Source organism: Typopeltis vanoorti, chromosome 11, assembly GCF_054136105.1.
Source record: "Typopeltis vanoorti isolate ZY-2024b chromosome 11, IOZ_Tvanoo_1.0, whole genome shotgun sequence".
In the NCBI taxonomy this organism is placed as follows: domain Eukaryota; kingdom Metazoa; phylum Arthropoda; class Arachnida; order Uropygi; family Thelyphonidae; genus Typopeltis; species Typopeltis vanoorti.
Genome location: NC_143559.1, coordinates 81,076,958 through 81,091,727, shown reverse-complemented (window position 1 = coordinate 81,091,727; position 14,770 = coordinate 81,076,958). Strand labels below are relative to the sequence as shown.

The following is a 14,770-nucleotide window of genomic DNA, read 5'->3' as shown; positions in this document are numbered from 1 at the left end:
CAGATACCACAAACTCCGGATAGTACCGAACCCTATATATACTATGTTTTTTTTTTCTCTACATACATCCCTATGATAAAATTTAATTTATAAATTAGGCATAGTAAGAGATTAACAACAATAACTAAATAAGAATAATTATAACAACATACTGTAATAAAGTTATCTGAATGTGAATGGAATCTTAGCAACCTCAGTATACGTTTTTATTATTATTATTTATTTATTATTTTATGAAGTCTAGAACTTTCACCTTTTTCACTTAAAAGGAAGCACTTTACGACTTCTCTCTGGCATATCCGAATTACCAACATCCACTACCCTTGCGCTTTGGGGGCCATTATTAAGTAAAATAAGGGTTACTTGAACACAAGCATTGCGATACCGCGACAGTTGATCTGATAAACGAGAACTATTCAGGTGCAATTCCAGATATTCCCCATTTCCGAAAGGCTGCAAGGTGAATGTAGCTTTCTCCACCTTTACAACGAGTTGCCCTGGTATTAGACTACTTCTGGGATAAGCCGAATTGTCTATTACTAAAAGAAAGAGTCATACGGCTTTATTTTGGCGATGTAAAAGTATATCGGCAAAGTGGATATTAGATCCCACATTATTTCAAAGCCGAATATTAATAATAATAATAATAATAATAATAATAATAATAATAAGCTGGTGATATGGATAAAAGGGTTTCTTATGAACAGAAAAAGTAGTGTATGGAGAAGCCAATTTTTTTTTTTTTTAAATGGATATTAGATCCAACATTATTTCAAAGTCGAATGTTTGTAGAAACTATGAAAGTTTTGTAAGTTGACCTGACAGCTTACGAGAATACAATCCCCGGCATCCCTTAGTTGCATTACCTACTTGACTAAGTAGCAAAGGCAACTCGGGGATGCTGAGGATTGTATTCTCGTAAGCTGTCAGGTCAACTTACGAAACTTGCATAGTTTCTACAAACATTCGGCTTTGAAATAATGTTGGATCGAATATCTATTTTGCTGATGTAATTATAAATTGTTTATTTCTGGAATTTTCTATTTAATATTTTCGAACTGGAGTTGACCGCGGATAATTGAAACTGCGAATAAGTAGGAACCATGGTATTTACTTTGTTACTCTTCATGGTTCTTCATTTTACAATCATATGATCAATAATGAAGAAAGAATCTTGATCGTTGGGTTGCCTTGATGGTGTAAGCCAGACAAACAATGTGAGAACTATACATAACTGTGTTTTGCTTGTTACAAGCAAACACAGATTTTGTCTGCTTGTCCCCAAACGTTTCTTTTTTTTCCGTCGTTTCCGATAGATGAGGAAGCAAACGATTTGGGGCTGTTTTTTTCGGGATTGTTATAGTGATGAAGCCCAATAAATGCGACGATAATCATCAGTATTCTGGCACTTGTTATTTGACAAACACTGTATCAGAGGCACAATATAACACTTGAGGTTATGCCCTGGTAGACGGAGAAGAAGAAGGTGGTCGCAGAGGTAGTGCGATGTGGTTGTAAAGCCATTCACATGGGTTTACAATTACACTAAACTACTTCCGCGTGTTTTGGTGCTGGTGATATTTTGCCAGCTGTTATGAACGGTGAGGGGTTCTATAGGGCTTTAGCACCGCGATTGTAACCATGATGAAGAGTTGAATATGTGGAGATATAGTTAGTAATATTTGTAGTGTGTGGAATACGTTTTGAACACAGTGGAAGTGGAAGATTAGAGAGAGGAGATTTGGAGGAAACATGGTAGCTGCATTAAATTTAGTGTTTTGCAATGGTGATGCAACACATCATGGATGACTAAATCACTGGACAAATTCAGAAACCAACAATCACATTGCTGTTTACCATTTTAGTCGAATTTCGTTGTATCACAGTAATTAATGAAATGGATCCAATTAATTTCCTAAAGTCTCTAAACCATACTGATCATTTGATCTGTGTTATAATCAAAACTAAGAAGAAACACGATAATCAGGAAACATCATTAGTAAAATTTTAATATTCTAAGACTCGCAATATGATAACAATAAAAGTATTAACCAGAAGATATTGTTTGTTGAAAATCGGACACGCAGAATGAATAACTCTGCATGTCCGAAAATCTGTTCTGATTGTATAATTCTATACAATCATAACATATCTGAGGTCAGAAATTAAATAAAGTGTAGTGCTACCCAAAAGTTCGAGGAAATCTGTGGTGTGTGGTGGATGGTTGTTCTACGTCCTTCCGCTGGCATAAGGGGTGAGCAATCTTAGAACCTGCGTTCTTGGGTTATGTGCTTTTTTAACGTCATCTCTTAGTGTTTTCGACGATTTTCTCCTGTAAATTAAATGACGGATTTTAAGAAGCAAAGAATCTGCATTAATTTTTTCTTCAACCGCAAAAACGCTGCTGCAGAAATCCATAGAATCCTTAAACAAGCATTGAGCCAAAGCAAAGTTTTTCTTTGGCTCAATGCAAAGTAAAACCAAAGCAAAGGCAGAACTAATCTAAGTGGGGTATGGTGTGGTTACTTAAATAGAATGAAAGTGAAAAAAATTTAGCAAAACGGGTGTTTGGTGCCAAGAGATGGCAGGAAAAGGCCCCAAAGAAAGATTCTTGGGTCTTCCTTTTGGTCCTTTTCTTTGGGTCCAAGGTCTGGGTGGATTGTTTCAGTCTGAAGTGCTTTAGAAGCACAAAATATTAGACATGACAATATTGAAGTGCTGCTAAGCAATAGACCAGTCTGGAGTAAAATTGTGATAGAAGATGAATAAGAATATAAATTTAATCAGGTAGTGCTGTCGTAGTACCCTGAACACCCCTTCAGAGTACATATCAGTAAATTGATAATGATTATGATAAACTTTAATGAAAATACACATATTTCGTACTGAAAATAACAATGTATCATCAATGTGTAGAAACAAGAAGCAAATCAAAGAACAGAAATACAAGGTACATAAACCGATCAGTTTGCAATTAAAAAAAGCTGCCGCGTTATACATTAATATTAGTAAATAATATTAAAAGTATTGTTGATGGTTACATAAAATGATGGTCTCCCAAGCTTTTAGGAGAGAGAGAGAGAGAGAGAGAGAGAGAGAGAGAATCGTTCCAATTCCAAGTGCAAAAGGGCTTCTCTACTTCCTTTGAAAAGGTGTTCATATTTAAAATTGCTTCTGTGGAGAAGACGAGCTTTATCCCACTGGATACTATGTTTAATGTCAATACTATGTTGTGCAAAACCAGACTTTTGATAATTCCCGTATTCAGTGTAATACTAATGTTCATTAATTTATTTTTTTCTACAGAAGGGCCTGTCTGCATGATTTCAAATTTAACAGACAATACGCAGTTTCACTGATCTATCAAAAATAAACAATACTACTAAAATGCAATTAATTCAAACAATTAATAAAAAAAATAATGGGATCATCTTTTGATGTCTCTGTAACTCAGTTGTTTAGACGACTGTTTTAGTTGGACAAACCTGGAATCAAATCCTGTCTATGAAATGAGGAATATTTATCCGGTGTTTTCAATGGAATGTTCAGCGCCGTGCTTACACTTTTTTCGAGGCGGGAGAAACCCGAGGCGCTGGAGTGCTCCTGGGCCCCTCAATAATTGTTTGGGACAATTAAATTGGCTCTAAATTTTCGGGAACCCCAGCTATAGAGCCTCATGCGCCAGTGCATAAATACAGCCCAGCAAATGGTGATTTATGGAGGTTGATGGTTTTTCTCCTAGAAACACACACACACACACACACACACACACACACACACACACACACACACACACACACACACACACACACACACACACACACACACACACACACACACACACACACACACACACACACACACACACACACACACACACACACACATATACAGACATACGACATTTGGGAAGTAATGATTAACCAACTCATTCGATCAGATTTAGTTTCGAATACCTGCACACGGTGAAGTGTGGATCAACGAGTAAGCATAATTCAGGAAGGGAGGATCATCTTCCATCAAGGTTATCAGTCTAATTTTATTGCTAAAATTGACCATGTGTCTTTGAATTATTGGAACACTCGTCGTAGTCTCCAGCTGGGAATAAAGATCATTGTAGGTGGAAGAGAGGAAAAATTTTTTGTTAGAGAACAGAATACACAGTTAACAGATATACTGTATTAACCTCGTGTCCTTTGCTTCTCTTCATGCCTCCTAAAGTTTAATGCAAAGAGATAGACTTTATAAGTTTCTGATCAGGTATTGTACTAAATATGTTACATAATAACAACGACTGCTACAGTTTACAAATGCAAATAGCATTTTTAAAGAAATGGAAATGATTCACAAAGAGAATTTCTGTAAAAGGAAAAAACATTTTAAATATCGATGAAAGCTAACATATTGCCGGTCAATTTTTGGCTATGCACACGCTCCTCTCGTTGTCCCAGACTCTAACGTAATATATTATTGTGTGACACACAGTTTGGGTTATACGGTCGATTTTCTTCAATTTATAGGATGAAAAACGTTAGTATCCCGAAGAAGAAATTGCTTCTCCGTGTCTGACATCGACTAACTCGTGAACCGGTAGAAGAAAGGGTTAAATAACATATTACTCTATTTGGAGACTAGTATCGAACTTAGAACTTCTTTCTTTGGGCGGTCTAGTACTATGGTTGCAAATGTCATTTTCGCAAGGCTACTTTTAAAGACTGGTTAATATATGATTTCTCCATCCAGTGTGATACAATCACCCTATTTATTGGAGGCCTGAAAAGTTCTTGTTTGATCTTCAGATTATTCCTGAAAAATTTCTATCCCATTGTCCATCCACAGGCATTAAATGAAAGAAAAATGGAAACTTCAGCGCATCGTCCAGTCATTTTTCTCCTTATTAATCCTCTTTTCATTCGCTACTGGCTATATATCTAGCAGTGGATGGAATAAAAACAAATAGAACTTGGTTTTATTCAGCACTTTTCATATGTTTTTCTTTAATTTTCATTTGTTTTTATCCTTAGTTAATGTCCACGAAATTATGCCAAACGTCTATAGATCATCCTCTGTCTTTTTATTTGCTCAGTTTCCTTTTCGATAATTATTCCCTCAGTAATTAACTTTGCTCGTGTCTCTCTGTTATTCTGCTAATATGCTGGGCTCATTTCCATTTATACTGTTTACAAGACATTAAATATCCCCCCCTACTTTAGCTGTTTCTGTAATTCTTTTATTTCTCATTCTATTTCTATTTCTGATTCCATTCTGATTCTATAGGTTCGATGCTCCTTGGTCTACTCGCAATTTATCTTTAAGTTTTTTAGCGATTGTCCATGCCTCACTTCCATTGGTAGAGTGTAAAGTTAACGCACTCGTTAAACTGGTTTCTTTTTAAACATATGGATAAATATCGTATATTCTTAACTGTCCTAACAAGCTATCTTCATATTGCCAAAACGCTTTGATTCCTTGTGTGATACTTTTGGTTATATTTTTATCTTATTTTTCCGTAAAACTAGCTGATTGTTTGAAATAAATATAGCCGTCGACGCTTTCAATAGAATTATCTCCTAATTATAATTTAATCTGATCTAAATTTGTCATAAATTTTCTTTCAGATATGGTAATTTTTAAACAAAATGGCGTTACATGCTCTCTTTGAGGAATGAAAGATGTCAGCGTTTTTTTTTTCTTAATTAAGACATCTATAATATCATTCTCTTCTTATTTTCTAAACTGATTTGTGTAAATATTTCATTATTATTATTATTATTTATTTATTTATTGTGTAACACCTCCAAGGAGTATGAAGACTAACTGGGGGAGGGAACCTACTCTATAACTTGCCAGCTCCACCAGCGCTGCCATCATAACTTACACCAATGCCATCTACTGCTCACCACCACCACCAATAGTAGTTTTGTCTGTTCTCAAGTTTGTTCTCAAAGCCAATTTATCTGTTATGCGGAATGAAAAATCCGAGTTTCTGGGAGAAAAAACCCTGCTACCTCCTTCATTATCCTTCATCCTTAACTGTATATAACATTTAAGCTTAAGTCAGTATATAACATTTAAGCTTCAGTGAAGGCTTAAATGTTATATACTGACTGCAAACTTGTTTTCAAAATGGTTACCTGGGATTAAAGGAACTCATCCACCTTCCATTAGAGAATAAAAGGCTCTTAAAGGGTTTATTTATTTATTGTATGTGCAAAGAAGAGTCTGTGTAGCTCAGTAGAAGTGGCGTTTGCACTCTACAGTGCTTGACCGCACGACGAAAGGCGTTCGAATCTAGTCGCCGACTAGAGGAACGTTTTCTAAGCCTTTTCTCGCCCGGTTCCAGAGTCAGTCGATCTCTGACACGGGCTAGCGCGTTTTTCCTCCCGGAAACTCGGGTTTTTCGTCCCATAAACTCAAGAAAATCGGCCGTCGAATCCACATTATTTTCAAACATTAAAAATACTCTGTTAGGGTTAAGGACCACCAGTTGGCGGCACTTACTAGCTGCCTTCTTCACTACGTGCCGATTAATTACTGATAGCCTTGGGCCAGATATCTCTGACTAGCTACCAATGGAGATTGAACTGCCCACTCAGTCTCCGAAAGTTAGATATGGCTAAAAAACGACCTCGCCTACTCCCTTTATTGGAACAAAAAGGCGTTAGCTTTTTTTTTTTGTATGTGCAAAGCATTAATGTTTTTTTTTTTTTTTTTTTTACTACAGGGTGTCACTGGCAAGTAATCTAGAAAATTAAAGGCAGCCATAATGCATGGATAAAGAATTGGTCTGTTGGAGAGAAAACGTTAGATTTTCCAACTCTAACCTTTTCACTTGGCACAGGTGTAAGAAAACATGATGATGTTTTTCAGACATTTTCTAATCATCCCTTATTTGGATGATAGTTGTCCAAATTGTTAGCGTATCTGCTCTCCGACCAATAAGCTGTGGTTTCAAATCCAGCATGGGAATGGATATTTGTGAATGTCTTTATGTCGTAGACTGCTGCTGTGAGACCCCCCCTCAACCTTATTAGAAACCTGAAGTGACTTTAGAACAGTGTTTTCAGACTAGTCAAAAAATTAGTAAAAAATACATCAGTGGCAACGATAGTTAATTACAAGTTAGAACACACTCCATGCTGTAATTATTTATATTTGTGTAATTATATATAATAAGAAATCAGCTAATGACTTTTATTCCCTTATAGGGAGTAGGTGAGGCCTTTTAACCCTATCTAGCTTTTGGAGACTGAGTGGGCAGTTCAATCTTTACCAGTAACCAATCAGAGATAGCTGGCCCAAGATTATTACTAATTATAAGCAGCAACCGATGAAGAGACTGGTAAACAAGTGCTGCTTGGTACCTAACCCTAACAGGATATGTTTTTGTGTGAAAAATGTTGGTCTGCGTTGGATTTTCTTGAGTTTCCAGGAGAAAACTCTCACTTGCCCATGCCAGAGATCGACTAACTCGGGAACCAGTCGAAGAAAAGGCATAGAATAAGTTTCTCCAGTTAGCGACTAGACTTGAATTTAAGTCTATATTCAGGCGGCTAAGCACAGCAGATGCAAGCATCACTTCCACTGAACTACACAGGCCTTTATAATAATATAATATAATATGATATGATATAATATAAAATTAAAAAATCAGCTAACGCCTTTTAATCCCTTATAACGGAGTAGGCAAGACCTTTTAACCCTATCTAGCTTTTGGAGACTGAATGGGCAATAAATAATCAGAGATAGCTGACCCAAGATTATTACCAATCATAAGCGGCAACCGACGAAGAGACTGGTAAACAAGTGCTGCCATCTCTTGGTACCCAACCCTAACAGGATATGTTACTGTCAGAAATAATGTGGGTTCTACAGTCGAGTTTCTTGAGTTTACGGGATGAAAAACCGCAGTTTCCTGGTAAAAATCTCTCTTGCCCATGTCAGAGATCGACTAACTTGGGACGAACTGGTCGAAGAAAGGCTTAAGAAAAGTTCCACCAGTCGGTGGACTAGTCTTGAAGTTAAGTCTATCTTTGGGCGACTTAGCTCAGAGGACACAAGCACCACTTCCACTGAGCTACACAATCCTTAATGTAATATAACATAATAATCCATTGATGCAATGGATTTACATCTCTATATTTGTAATGGTGTCTAATCATTAAAAAAAATTAATGAGTAGAAGCCGAGAAATACCGAAATAGAACAATGTTATTTATTATTTGAGAGCACCACTAGCTTCTTTTTCCTTCTTACAAGACTTCATCCGGTGCATAATATGAAAAGAGAAATGCAAAAAATATATACATTACATGGGGGAGTTATACTTGTAAACGTATTGATGACATTTGACACAGTATATTTGGCATCCAGAATGGCTTCAAATGTCAGCAATACGTTTACAAGTTAATTTATAGATGTGGAAAGTTCAAAGTGGAAAGATCATGAATATGCTACCAAGATTTGATAGTGATGAATTAAACAGAAGGACAATTATAGTAAATGGAATGATGTCAAGATTGTGTAAAAGCTTCTGTAATGAAATGAAACTGAATATTCATTTTATGAATGTTTGGGATGAGTTTGATAAAAGGAAGAAGTATTTTAAGAGATATAGTTTGCACTTAAATGGATTAGGCGCTTGGCATTCAGAACATTTATTGATAAAGGGTAGAGTAAATGGTCAAAAAACTGGGAAACGGAATTTGCTAGGGAGGCAGGTGATAGAGTCAACTGTGAATGGTACTGAGGATATTAATCGCTGTGAATTTGGGATTAATTTAATCCCAAATCTGCTGCAGCGGTATGACAGAGAAGAGTTGAGAAGAAGGGCCATAATTTCAAATGACTTTATGCACAAGTTATGCAGGAGGAGTGGCGTGGAGTTTGTGGACGCATGAAGTGAGTTTGATGGGCGAAAGGACTTATATAAGATGGATAGGGTACCATGGATTTGCGGTGCTGAGACTGGAAAAATGTTGCTGAATGAAGTGAAAGTGGGTGTGCAGAATCAGGGAACATAGAACTATTAGGGGGGGGATAGGAGGAAGTGGATATGCAGATATCAGGGAGGCAGTTGAGTGTAAGAATGTGTATAATATGCCTGAGCTAGTACGAAGGACAACAAATCAGAATGGGACAGTCAGTATAAGGTATCAAGATAGGGATGGAACTAACAGGCTTCTGCACTTCATGTTGACTAATGCCAGGAGTATTTGGAACAAGAAAGAAGAATTTTTGGCTTTGGTTGGCTCTTCCTGGCCACAGGTTATTGGCATTAGTGAGACATGGCTGACAGAAGATGATATAGCTAGTGAGATAGAATGTGAAGGGTATAGTGTGTTCAGGAGGGACAGAGAGAAAAGAATGGGGGAGGAGTGTTATTGATGATAGCTGATGTACTGCAGCCAAGAAGAATTGAAGTTGAACTGCAGGATAGTGAAGAGAGCCCATTTGAGGCTATTTGGTATGAGATTTAGACTAGTGGAACAAAATATACAGTTAGGTGCTGCTTATATAGACCAGGTGATGGAATAGATGGTGGAGATAGTATACATAGACAAATATACGCAATGAATGGAAGGAGGGTACTTATTATGGGGGATTTCAACTATGGTAAGATTGATTGGAAGGAGAAGAGGACACATGGGTGGAAGGAATTGGATTTTATGCAGTTATTAAGGGGTCTATCTGCGACAGCATGTAATGGAAAATACTAGGGGTTTGAGAGTGCTTGACCTAGTAATTGCATCTGAGAATTTGACTGTAATGAATATGACCACGTTGCCACCAACTGGTGATAGTGATCATAATGGGAGGTGGCTAAATGTATGGAATTTTCGATTAAGAAAGGTATATATGGAATTACCCGGTTGGTAAGTATGGCAAGCTTAGGAGATTGCTTGGATCAGTGACATGGCATGTAAAACTGCAAGGGCTGGAGGTTGATAGTGCATGGGAAGCGGTAAAGGAGCTTTCGAAGGAGGTAATGGCTGACTGTATACCTAGAGTCCAGATAGTAAATCAAGTAGGGGTTAGATGGTTGAATAACACCATTAAGCTTGAGCTGCGAAAAAAGAAACAACTGTGGAGGGAATTTAAGGAGAAAGGTGCCTGCAGGTGCAGGAACAGTATAAAGCACAGGCCAGAAGGGTAGCGAGTGTCGTAAGAAAAGCAAAAGCGGATTATGAAAGGAAATTAGCCATGCAAGCTAAAGAGAATCTCAAACAATTTTTTCGACATGCTGCAAGTAAAAGAAAAAATGTATATTGCAGAATGATTTTAAGGAATGCCGATAGTAGGGAGGTAACTGAATCAGTTGATATAGTGTAATTACTGAGCTAGCACTTTGCAAGAGTTTATCATCCAGGTGGTGATATGGCAGGAATGAAGGAACCAATAGCTTATACGGGAATTGTGGTGAAAGAAATGGAGGTCACTAGTATATTACAAAACATTAATGTGAATACATCTGTGGGATTGGATCGTATACCAGCACTGGTCTTACGTGAAGCGGCTAAAGAATTGCCAGTGCCCTTGACCATGTTGTTTAATCTGAGTCTCGGGTCTGGTTTAGCCACTAGTTTCCCCTCTTTCCACGAAGGGATGGAAAGAGGGGAAAATAGTTCCACTGCATAAAGGAGGTTCCAAGACTACTGTTGCAAATTACCGACCGATCAGCATATCAGGAGTCCTTGTCAAGCTGTTGGAGAAAGTAGTCAAGGGAAAAATACAGGTATGGATTGATGAAAATGAGTTACTGTATGGGGACAGCATGGTTTTGGGAAGGGTAGATCATGCCTCACTAACTTGCTTACGTTTTATAACACAGTGACGGCTGAACTGAATAAGGTTAATGGGTATACAATGATACTGTTGGACCTTGCTAAGGCCTTTGACATGATACCACATGGAATTCTAATCAGTAAACTGCAGTATATGGGGACGGATATAGGGTTGGTGAGATGGATAGGAGGGTGGTTGATGGAGAGATATCAGAGAGTAGTTTATTCAGGGGTAGATCCAAAAGATGACCTGTGACTAGTGGTGTGCTGCAGGATTCTGTTCTTGGACCACTACTATTTAATTTGTTCATTAAAGATATAGGAAAGGATCTGAGAGGAACTGTTCATTTGTTTGCTGATGATGCAAAGTTGAGTAGAGCAATACTGAATGTACATGATGTCAAAATTTTGCAGGATGATTTGGATTGATTGGAGGACTGGGCTAAGGAGACTGGATGTCAATTTAATGTGGCAAAGTGTAAGGGTATGCATTTTGGAGTGAAAAGATTAGCAGCAGAATACCTCATTGGTGGAACTGTACTCCAGGAGATTGATGAGGCCAGGGATTTGGGAGTGTTGGTGGATAGGGAGTTGAAGTTTAGGGGGCACATTGCAAAAGTGGCTAAATCAGCTCATCAAATGACTTGGTTACTGAAGAATTCTTTGACGAGCAGAGACAAGGAAGTTGTTGCTCCTCTGTATCAAGCCTTTATAAGACCCCATCTTGACTACTGTGTCCAGATCTGGTCGCCAGGGTTTCTCCTTGATGGGAAGGAGGTGAAGAGGATCCAGAGGTGAGTTACCAAGATGACAGGAGGTCTATAGATTGAACCTTATGAGAACAGGTTGAAAATTTGTGGGTTGCAGAAATTGGTTGATAGGCGGAAAAGGAGTGATATGATTGAGACATTCAAATTACTGAAGGGTTTCTATAAGATTAATTCAGAGGATATTTTTCAGAACAGGACTGGTGGTGGGAGGACTAGGGGAATCCATGGAAACTGGGCAAGAGTGTGGTTAGCAAGGGTGTTAGAGCTAGGTTTTTTACTTGGAGAGTGGTGAATGAGTGGAATAAGTTGCAAGAGTCTGTTGTGGGTGCCATGACTGAATGAGTTCAAGGCAAAGTATGATAGATACTGTGTGGATGTTGAATAGTTATTCTTGACATGATGTTGGGCCTCCCTCGATGAGTCTAAGGACTCCTTGGAGGCCCGTAATAATAATAATAATAATAATAATAATAATAATAATAATAATAATAATAATAATAATAATAATAATGGCTGTCTTTCATAATGTGTGTGTGTGTAAAACACATTTATAATTTTAAAATGACATACAAATGAACCATAATTTTGTAGCCACTAAAAGGCTTATCTTTCAAATAAAGTAAATTTTGTATGGTTTATTATAGAGGCTAGGTTTTAGTTGTGTGCTTTTGTAGCTGTTCAGCTTTAATATCAATATAAAATCAGCAGTTTCGTCTCCGTTCTCAAACCAACATGACGCTGAATCTGAAAAGTTCGTGGTGTTCAATTATCAAATCAAAAGAGCAAAGCTATTTTTGGTAATAGATCAGTCCCTCTAACTAGGCTAAATGAGATCTTAATTAAATAAGATTGACTTTTATTAAGAAAAGATTATTAATTTCACGTATCTGTATGCATTTTTGAAGGCACGGTATTTGGTACAGGACTTGATCACAGCTGAGACGGTATATAATTAGAAGCGTTGAACAATAAGTAGAAATGCTTATCTCATAAACGTGAATAAAACTATTAATGAAAAAATGAAGTAAGCAAACTATGAATTTAAAAGAACTGAAAATAAAGAATAAAAGAACAAAAATTATATTAAAATTATATTATATAGTAAAAAAAGAAGTATATAATCCTATTATATACTTCTTTTTTTACCTAGCTTTGATAGAGGTACAGCCCTTACTAAAAATAGTTTTTTTTTAGTTTGATACCAACGTAATGCTTTTGTATCTGTGTCTAAACTATACTGCAGACACGCAGATATGTATGCATTTAATGTGTGTTGCAGACAGTTAGCAATCGCAACCCGTCGATCCTATAATAGTTTTTGTTTATTTTGGCTTGCTCGAGTTTGGTGACTATGGAACATATACACACATACATACAAGGATGTATATGAGAGCCATCTACTGTCAATTTACATTATTACCCGGAAGTGGTATGGGTGTATGTGAGTAGAATTTGCTGTTTGTGATGACGCGTAGTTTGGACAGGTGAGTGAATCATGTACGCTCTGAAACAGCACCGTACATAAATTAAAGAAACAATTACTACTCGGCATGAAAGCGTAGATGGAAGTTTAGAAATCAGAATGTCCCATCTTCCCAATTCAGCTCCAACGAAATCACCTCAGCCCCAAAATAAACCGTCTGCTTTATTGTCCCAAGAGGAGAATGAACTTGTGTTTAGTCTACTTGGTGGAAAATGCGTGGTAAGTTTAAATGACCATGTGCAGTTGTTGACTTTTTTGTATAATCATTTTAGCAATCCATGCTACTTTGACTTCGCTGTTTCTTGCGTTGATTTTCTGTACATTATAAGATTTCATTATATTTGTAAACTGCTTAAGCCCACCCTTTTATCGTCCACATTGTCGTCTAGGCAACAACAAGCATATAACTTTCTAGCAGATATGTTGTGCAATTTTATTTATTTATTCTTTTGATCAGAATCATTCACTAATCAACATGTTTGCAAATTTAATATTGTGACATTAACACATCAGGAAATGACTTAAGTGCGAATTTTATTAAAGTACGATTCTACGTAATAGAATATATTACGATATATTCTACAGTATTCTAGAAGTATTTAATTAACTCTTTTAAATAGTTGCATGTTATATGTACCTAGTTTAGGTAGTATTAACTTAAAAAAAAAAAAAAAAAAAGATGCTTTTATCTTGGTTGGTGGCAGCTCAGGGGAACATTTTCATTATTCAGGTGTTCTTTCTGATCACTGGTGTGTTGATTTTTTTTTTTTTTTTTAGCATAATTGATGCTAATTATACTCATACTGGTCATTATAGCTAAACCAGTTATGAGAATAATTAAAAGGATTTAATAATATTTACATAAAGTAGGTTAAAAGAAGTTGAAAATCTAGTGGGAATTGATTTAGGTTAAAAAAAAAAAAAAGGGTTGAAAATCTAGGTTGAAAAGGCTAAAAATTGGGGATGTAGCTCAGTGGTAGAGCGTTCGCTTTGCATGTGAACGGTCCCGGGTTTGATCCCCGGCATCTCCATTTTTGCAGAGTGCCATGGCTTAGTTGGTTAAAGCGCCTGTCTAGCAAACAGGAGATTGTGGGTTCGAATCCCACCGGTGCCTGCATTAGTATTTGACGGCTGAATTGGATAAGGGTAATGGGTTTACAGTGATTCTACTGGACCTTGCTAAGGCCTTTGACAGGATACCACATGGAATTCTAATCAGTAAATTGCAGCATATGGGAATGGACATAGGGTTGGTGAGATGGATAGGAGGGTGGTTGACGGAGAGATATCAGAGAGTAGTTTACTCAGGAGTAGAGTCCACAAGACAGCCTGTGACTAGTGGTGTGCCACAGGGATCTGTTCTTGGACCACTGCTGTTTAATTTGTTCATAAATGATATAGGAAAGGAACAGTTCATTTGTTTGCGGATGATGCGAAGTTGGGTAGGGCAATAGTGAATGCAGATGACGTCAAAATTTTGCAGGATGATTTGGATAGATTGGAGGTCTGGGCTAAGGAGAATGGATGTCAATTTAATGTGGCAAAATGTAAGGTTATGCATTTTGGGGTGAAAAGATTGGCAGCAGTTTACTGCATTGGTGGAACCGTGCTCCAGGAAATTGATGAGGCACGAGATTTAGGAGTGTTGGTGGATAAGGAATTGAAATTTAGGGGACACATTGCAAAAGTGGCCAAATCAGCTCATCAAATCACTTGGTTGCTGAAGAATACGT

The 14,770-nt window shown here is 37.2% G+C and overlaps 1 protein-coding gene and 2 non-coding genes across 3 annotated transcripts in view; all 3 read left to right on the top strand.

Moving 5' to 3' along the window:
• The first annotated feature begins 13,066 nt into the window (after positions 1-13,066).
• LOC150101787 (actin nucleation-promoting factor WAS-like) overlaps positions 13,067-14,770 on the top strand; it is a 112,846-nt gene continuing 111,142 nt past the window's right edge. The window contains exon 1 of the mRNA XM_090400881.1: positions 13,067-13,256. Within this exon, the coding sequence (XP_090257007.1) occupies positions 13,137-13,256 (120 nt within the window). The 5' untranslated portion in view covers positions 13,067-13,136. The remainder of the gene's footprint in view (positions 13,257-14,770) is intronic.
• On the top strand, positions 13,997-14,068 carry TRNAA-UGC (transfer RNA alanine (anticodon UGC)). Its single transcript has one exon. It is a non-coding gene; the product is annotated as a tRNA-Ala (tRNA).
• On the top strand, positions 14,078-14,151 carry TRNAA-AGC (transfer RNA alanine (anticodon AGC)). Its single transcript has one exon. It is a non-coding gene; the product is annotated as a tRNA-Ala (tRNA).